Source organism: Artemia sp. Qi Xiang Cuo, chromosome 7, assembly GCF_049724085.1.
Source record: "Artemia sp. Qi Xiang Cuo chromosome 7, ASM4972408v1, whole genome shotgun sequence".
NCBI lineage: Eukaryota > Metazoa > Arthropoda > Branchiopoda > Anostraca > Artemiidae > Artemia > Artemia sp. Qi Xiang Cuo.
The window spans coordinates 12,906,148-12,914,862 of record NC_142800.1 but is presented as its reverse complement, the minus strand read 5'-3'; the positions used below and the strand labels follow the sequence as shown (position 1 = coordinate 12,914,862).

The 8,715-nt window shown below is 31.3% G+C and overlaps 1 protein-coding gene across 1 annotated transcript in view; it reads left to right on the top strand.

The window, feature by feature from the left end:
* Positions 1-1,795: 1,795 nt before the first annotated feature.
* The window catches only part of LOC148949968 (uncharacterized), a 48,692-nt gene continuing 41,772 nt past the window's right edge, over positions 1,796-8,715 (top strand). Inside the window, exons 1-4 of the mRNA XM_089092037.1 lie at positions 1,796-1,852; positions 3,147-3,258; positions 4,271-4,496; positions 6,566-6,801. Of these exons, the coding sequence (XP_088948163.1) occupies positions 1,813-1,852; positions 3,147-3,258; positions 4,271-4,496; positions 6,566-6,801 (614 nt within the window). The 5' untranslated portion in view covers positions 1,796-1,812. The remainder of the gene's footprint in view (positions 1,853-3,146; positions 3,259-4,270; positions 4,497-6,565; positions 6,802-8,715) is intronic.

Here is an 8,715-nt window from a genome sequence, read left to right as displayed (position 1 = left end):
AAAAATACTTTAAAGAGTATTTGAATTAAAAACATTAAAAAGGATTTGAATTAAAAACAGTAGAAATTACGAGCCATTGTTAAATTTTGATATTTCAGACTCCCATTCAAATAAATATTTGTAGAATTTTTTTCTCAGGGTTAATGATCATTTTCGAGACATTATTTTATAAATATTAAATTTGAAAAAAACAAACTATTACATATATATATACACACACATATATATATACGTATATATATATATATATATATATATATATATATATATATATATATATATATATATATATATATATATATATATATATATATATCAGAATCTGTATATAGAAGCCTGGCGCGTGTCGAGCACCGGGGCCTGGCTGCTGGTAATTGCAAACATATTTATATATATATATTTTAACAAGGGATTAGCACAATTCAAAAACCTTAAAAAAGAAAACCAAAAGCTTATACTCTTATAAACTATACTATATATACAATTATACTCTTAATCTTTAAACTAGTTCAAACCTTTCTATCAAAATGCAAACCGTACATATTTTGCTGTAAAGCCAGAAGAAAACTTTGAAGAAACACAACTTCAACTATTATTTTCAAAAATAAAAATAATAAATCCAACACACTGTTATAAAGATAATGTTCGAAAACAGAGAGTTTTCCAACCAAGTCTAGCGTGCTAACCGATTCTTTATCACGCTAGACTTGAAAACTTTTGTCCGTCAGGACAGGGGTTCGAAGTGTTTCCCAGAAATTCTCTTGCAAATTCCCTAAGCAAAGTTGTAAAATATTACCAGAATTATAACCCCATAAAATTCAGAAACATACTCAACCTGAATTCAATTTGACTGAATTTTAATGAATTTAAATTCTAAATGAATTGTTACATCGTCGCACCAATCGAAATTTATTATTTTTCTCCGTAGGCATGATTGAGAGGGAATGTAGCCCTCCTTGTTTGGTAAGGCTCATTTGGAAAGCTGTTCCATGATGCCTAACACAGATGTCTCTCTTGTCCTAGAGTGTTAGTTTTCCTGTTAGAATTCCCTTCACTGCTAAGCCTAATTTCCGGTGTCTGACAAGGAAATTTTCCAAATTTAAATCTATATAAACCATAAAATTCTCCTATTAACGCATAGAGACAGGTTTGGAACGAGCACGAACAGTCATCGGTGTAGATTTTTGCAATTTTGAACTCTCATTTCTACTAAAAATGCAGACACATAAAGAAAGTATCTTTTATTTTGGCTAGAATATAATTGTCTTCAAAAATCTCCCTGCCCCGAATGAGTTAGACCCACCCGAAAGCACAAGTAACTCTCCTGAGTGAAACTGCAGTAGGGGTCGTGGGCACAACAGAGGTCAAAGACTGTCTAAATCACAGCAGTACACCATCCAGTGGAATCAGTGCTTGACTAAAACACTTATTCAATTGTCTGAGTGATAAGGGGGGATGAAGGAGCGAGGGTTGTTGTCAAATTGATAATAAAGTATCCAAATAATGTGATTTCATATTGATTTTCAAAAACTAAATAGCTTGAATTCCTCCAAAGCTTATCAATAGGAAATGCATTATGTTACAAATGCTCAAACTTCTACCAGATGCTCAAGTCGTGTGTCAATTTGATTTCAAGCCAAACACACAACGAGTGGTCACATGCAACGTGACACGCAAAATTACAATCTTTTTTTTTCTTTTTCTCTGGAAATTCGTTATCGCTGCAAATTGTGATAAGAACAATTGTATATAAACAAACATACTTGGGGGGAATCTTCAGAATGCCTGTAGAGAGCAGCGTCTCAACACAGGATGAAGAACTACGCATTTATACTCTTAGGCCTTGCCGCCTGTAAGTGAATTTGTGTTTATTTGCTTTTTTATGCCTTATTTAGCCCCCTCTTTATTTTCAATGGGTTACACCGCGGTAGGATGCACTACACCTTTCTGTTTTCTGCCGTAATTAAAAAATTTCGCCATGAATTCTCTAACTAATAGGAATTTTATTCCTATTAGTTAGACATGACAGTCCGAGATACCTGATTAAATTATGACTAGACCTACATAATCAAGCAGAATATAATAGGTTCTAACACCCCTTTCTCTACCCTTTTTTTTCTGGCAATTTTCTTCAGTATATAGGTTAAATTCATCAACCTGTTCAGAGCATCTGGTATATCTTTCTCTGCCAAGGCAGCTTCACCATCTCTCTGTTTAAGCTTATAAATATATTTCAACATACTAATCCCACTTCCTGAACAGTAACATCTCTTTTTTGCGACTTTCACTTGAGTAAGCTAGTGCGCTCCGGTCGTCTCCGGAAGCAATCTGGTTGGAAAAAGAAGCAATATATATATATATATATATATATATATATATATATATATATATATATATATATATATATATATATATATATATATATATATATATATATATATATATATATATATATATATATATATATATATATATATATATATATATATATATATATATATATATATATATATATATATATATATATATATATATATATATATATATAAATAAAAATATATATATATATATATATATTATACATGTATATCTTCTTCCTCTCTCTTTCTCTTTCTCATTCTTTCTCTTTCTATAATATATATATATTACATATTATTATATATATATATATATATATATATATATATATATATATATATATATATATATATATATATATATATATTATATATAATATATACATGTATATCTATCTTCCTCTCTCTTTCTCTTTCTCTCTCTCTCTCTCTCTCTCTCTCTCTCTCTCTCTCTCTTTTCAACTTTTTCTGTCTCCCTATTATGCCTAGAGAGGGAGGGAGAAGGAGTAACAGAGATAGTAAAAGAGAAAGAGGCTTATGCCTGGTAAAGAGAAGAAACATAATTTAATAGTATGTCCGTGAAATAAAGTTTAGAAAAGTAATTTCTTTTGTTATTGATGTTGTTATTATATATATATATATATATATATATATATATATATATATATATATATATATATATATATATATATATATATATATATATATATATATATATATATATATATATATATATATATATATATATATATATATATTATAATCAAATTTATATATCTTCTTTTTCAGTCACTTCTGCAGCTGAAATTAGTGGAATCCTTTGCAGTGACAAAGCAACTATTAAACGAACATGGACCACTGTTACAGATTTGCCATCTTTTGGACGTAACGTGTTCCTTAGGTAACTTTCAATTGTTTTTTATAATTAAAGTCCATATTGAAATACCTGAACATAATTTTAAAAATACCCTATCTATACTACTTTATATAGCTATTCATTAGAACCAAAGGCATGGCTTTCAATATTGAAAACAAAATATAATTTAAAAAAAATATTTAGGTTAGTCTTATTTCTGTTGAGCAGCAACTAAATTGTTCTATGCCTCATAGGACAGCTTTTAAGTGTAAAATATAATATTGAATTGCACAATTATAAAGTAGTGGCTGGCGTAAATAAGAGTGTAAATGTAACTTGATACATGAAACCATGGCTAAGGGCTTATGTTTTTATATATTATGCTATTCTTTTGAAGTTCTTTCCAAATTCGTTCCAAATTAAAAGTACATGCATCAGCGTCGTATCGGGAGGATCTCTGGGCTTGGACTCCCGCAATCTCCTTATTTCTTTTAGCTTTTATTTTTAAATCACCTTGTTTTTTTGTTTTCAAGCCCCCTCCCCTTCTAAACATAATTTTCATCATGTTTCATTGACCTCCGTTTACCTTATATATTTCCAAAAATGCTGCAGAGCAAAGGTTACAGCCTAGGGGTTACTGACTCTTACAAACCACTGACACCAGGTGGCGCAGGCCTTTCATGGCGGATACGCGCCAAGCAGGGACTGTATCATACGAGACGTAACTGTGCAACACGTGGATATTTTAGCGGCAGAGTGGGCACTCCAAGATGTACACCAAATTGTGGAAAGTGGACGGTCCCTCGGCTACTGCAGCTTCCGAGAACCGGTGACTTGGACCAGTTTTACAGTGTAGCCACAGCCGGTCACTTTTGGTTCTTGATATTACAGAAAAATTAGATGTAAAGTCTTAAATTTCCCAAGGAGTTTTTTTCCATTACTACTGCCGTCAGACAAATTTTTCCTTTGATAATAAATTTAATTTCTCCCTCTACTCAATAAACAGAACTTTAAATAAAAGTTTTCTCAACAATAGCTAATCAAAAATCTGTTTTAGTGTTTTTGCTGCAAAACCCGAATACAAGAACCTGTTTGTTGAATTCCGTAACATCCCTACTTCTGAGTTAGCCAACAGCGAGCGCCTCCTCTATCATGGTGGTCGTGTTTTGTCTTCCATCGATGAGGCCATCGCTGGAATAGATACACCAGACCGTGCTATAAAGACACTCCTCGCTCTTGGCGAAAGACATATCAGCAGAGGCACTGTAAGAAGACATTTTGAGGTAAGAATTATGTTTAATTCCTGCACAGAAAAAAGAAGAAACCTATGTCTAATAAGTAATATATTTCGAAGACAGAAGGAACACATAGATAAAAGCAATAATGTACAAAGTTCTTCCACAGATAAAAAATAATAATTTAAAACTGGTGGTATATACCCAATACCTCTAAATTTGGCGAATACGAATATTTCAAAACACCTAAAATGTAATCATACATGCCTATTGTTAGCGATTTTAAGAAGTAGGTGGTACAGTGAACACAAGAGGTACAGGGAAAAAGTCTTTAAAAAACCACCCTAGTATATTTAAATTGATACGGAACAAAAGTGAATAAGAGACTTAAGAGAGCAATAATATAGTATATAGTATATTATAGTATAAAGGGTAATAGTATAGTGTTAAGAGAGTATAGTATAGAGTAAAGAGAGTAATAAGAGAGTATAGTGAGTAAAAGAATTAAGAAACAGGGGGTATATTCGAGGCAGTAAAAAATATAGCTTTGCTTATAAATAGTTTCCAACGGGAGTTTGAATATTATAACCCATATTTTATATTCAGAATTTGGTGAATTTGAAAATCTTTTGAGAAGCGTGTGCACATAAAGATTACTGTAAATTAACCTCCTGAGAACGGCCATAGTATACAATCCCTTGAAAAAGTGTTGCATGAAATATTGAAATACACAATCAGGCAGAAATTTGCGCATAAAAATAGATTTGCATCAGGGACTGGACCACTCCTCTATCAATCATAACTCCTAGGATGTGTGCACTTGTATTTGGAGGACTTATAACAGAATAATACTTTATAATACTTTGAACTTCATAATACTTTAATTTTAGCTTTATAATTTTAGCTAAATTATTTCTAAAATAATTGCAGAGCTGAAGAATTATTTTTCAAAAATAATTCAAAAATTATTTTTCAAAAATATAATAATTGTCTCACTAAAAGAAACAGCAAGCAACAAGAAATTAAGGGGAAACCAAACATTTGGTGGTTTTTGTTGCAAAACTCCTTGCTAGTATAACTAAAATTTGTCAAGAGTAATCCTAGAGTTCATCTGAAGATAGTAACAGGCTGCTATGCAGGGTCCTTGCAGTTTGTCAATAGTAACAGGCTGGTAGGTGTTAGCGTTTTTTAATAATCTCAAACATTTTGTCACGATTCTTCTTCGTTGGCATTTATCTCTATTTCAGCGATTGTTTTCTTCACCTAGTGACATTATTTCTAAATAGATTTTTCGTGTGTAAAAATTCTTCTTGAAGGTTTGAATATTGTAGTCTGTAAATCTGCTCTTATTGCAGATCTGATGGATTATTGCTGGATTTGCTGATTATATCTGGAATATTGCAGATGTAAATTTGCTTTTACGATTGAAAAAAAAGAATTAGACTAAAAAAATAAAACAAGTATGAAAAAATAAGAATTGGATTGGAAAAGGAAAAAAGTTACCCAGTAGAAAAATAAAATAGAGTTTGGTAGTTTTTTAGGAAAAGGCTAAATAATGAAAAGCGTTTACAGGTTTTCGTTTTAAATGGTGTTTTTTTTTCTAGACAGAAAGTCGAATTTTTAGACAGAATTTTTAGTCGAATTTTTAGACAGAATGTCGGATGAAAGCTTCTTCTTAGACCAGTGACAACCTCGGTTCAATGTCTTACCAAAATACGCGTAGAATTGAAATTGGCGGAAATACACAAGGCCGTCAACTAGGGTAGATTTTTTGTCAGGCTCCATCCCCCGGTAAACTTTTCAAAATACGTGCATTGGTATTTTCATTGAAAAATTGAAAACAGTGACCCCTCCCTATAATTTGGAGAACAAATCCCCCCTCTAAATTTTTGCGAATGGACGCAACTGGTGCAGCCCAATCATATATATGTAATGATAATGATTAATGATTTATAAGATAATTCCGACGCATAAAACTTCTCTCTGATCAACCCAACCCTTCACTGTTTATAGATTAAGCCCGGCATTGACTAAACTTGGCCTTTTCTCTCAGTACTCCAAAGAGTCACATTACTCCTCTCTTATCTTAATACCTCTAATGCCAATTCATTTTCTAGGCATTTTCTTATGCCTTCATTGACGAATTGAAGCAAAGAGGGGTTGAATCTGCTGATCTTGCTGCTTGGAGAAGGGGCTGGGACAACATTATCAATGTTCTTGAGGCTGGACTCTTGAAACGTCAGATCGACCTTGAAGTGACTGGGCTTAGCTGTGTGGATGTTGCAAATATTCAGGAAAGCTGGACAAAAGTCAGTGGAGATCTCAAAACCACCGGTTCAGTTATTTTCCAAAGGTACTTTACTGCATATTAAAAAAAACTTTCAAAAAGCTTAAAATAAAACTTTAATGCTAACATCTGGGTAGTAGTGGGCTTCGTTACCTCAATAATTGTATTTCAGTCTGTAATTTAAACATAATGATTCAGCAGCCTTAGATATCTGGCCGAAACAAATTATCCATCATGTAATATAATCGGAAAAAAATGATGGGGATGATTAGAAAACCCAAAAGGAGCTAAGTAATTGTCATTGTAGAAAAAAGTTAAAAAAAAAAAAAACGAGAGAGTGAACCCACAATTTGGTGGATTTGATACTGACTGGCATAAATTGTAAAACAAAATAACATCTAACTGCAAAGATCTATCAGTTACAAAGATTATTTCAATAATAAGGCAAGCAAGACACAAGCCATTTCAATGAGGGTAGTAGATCAGAGTAGGCTCCGATCGCAATTAATAATATCAAACAAAGAAAAAAAAACTAAAATTTGCTACACCCAGACAGTAAGATGTTGTATTTATTGAAAATAAACAATTGGGAGTATCATGAAAATATATAAAAGATTCGATTTAGCTTAGAAGCTACACTTATTAATAGAAAAAACAATATTTTAATTTGTACTGGATGTTTTATTTTACGTTATTTTGCAACGCATTATTTGGGACTGGATAATAATTCCAAGGCAAGAAAATCGCCTGGATATAGATTACAGTATCAAGTGCCTCAATTTGAATAAATTACTTGAAGCAAATTTGGTGGCAAAAATAATACATTAGTTAGTTCGGTATTGTATTATTTAACATTATATTTTGCACTGCATTATCTGGCCCTGCAAAATTGTTTCAGCAATTTGTCCTCAGTTTACTTTCAATTCTTCTTTCGGTTATAGTTGTGTAAAGCAAGAAAACCTTCACAAGATAAATCTAATTTATCTTTATCTTAATAAGTAGATCTCTCTTTGAAAGATAAATCTACTTTAGCCGAACTGCATAACAGTTTAACTAAAACTGTATAACAGGTTAACAGTTCAAAACGGTTTAACATAAACTGTACAAGAAAATCTGTACAGTAAAGCAAGAAAATCTTCGCAAGATAAATCTAATTCATTTTCATCTTAATAACTAGATCTTTCTTTGCAAAATAAATCTACTTTAGCTAAACTGCATAACAGTTTAACTAAAACTGTATAACAGGTTAACAGTTCAAAACGGTTTAATATAAACTGTACAAGAAAATCTCTACAGAAAAGCTGTACAGTAAAGCAAGAAAATCTTCGCAAGATAAATCTAATTTATCTCTATTTTAATAAGTAGATCTTTCTTTGCAAGATAAATCTACTTTAGCTAAACTGCATAACAGTTTAACTAAAATTGTATAGCAGGTTAACAGTTCAAAACGGTTTAACATAAACTGTACAAGAATTTAAATCTAATTTGATCAAATCTGAGAGTTATCAGCAAAAACAAAGAAAACTGGGTTTCTGTCAAAGTTATTCTGGAAGAAAATAAGGTAGACTAATTTCAAAGCACTATTGTTCTTCCAATGAAAATGTTCCTCAAAAGAAAGTTTACTTCAAATGAAAATGTTCTTCAAATGAAAATGCTTTTCAAATGAATAAATTATAATTTAGACCGAACATTCAAAACTAGATTAGATTTCACAAATTATTATAATTAAGTAGGTTTAGCTTTGAACATGGTGAAAAGGGGGCTAAGTTCGTTTTAATATTGAACTTCTCAGCTGATCCTAATGTTTGAAAATCTGTGTAACAGTTGTAGACAAAGATACTAAAAATAAATGAACAGATTGATCAGAGTAATATCAATTGATATAATTAAGTTTGTCTGCATAAATAAATTTGTCAAAAATTGTCTTTATTGATCTGAAACCAACAAATTCAAGCGAGTTGAAAGTTAGCTATAACAATA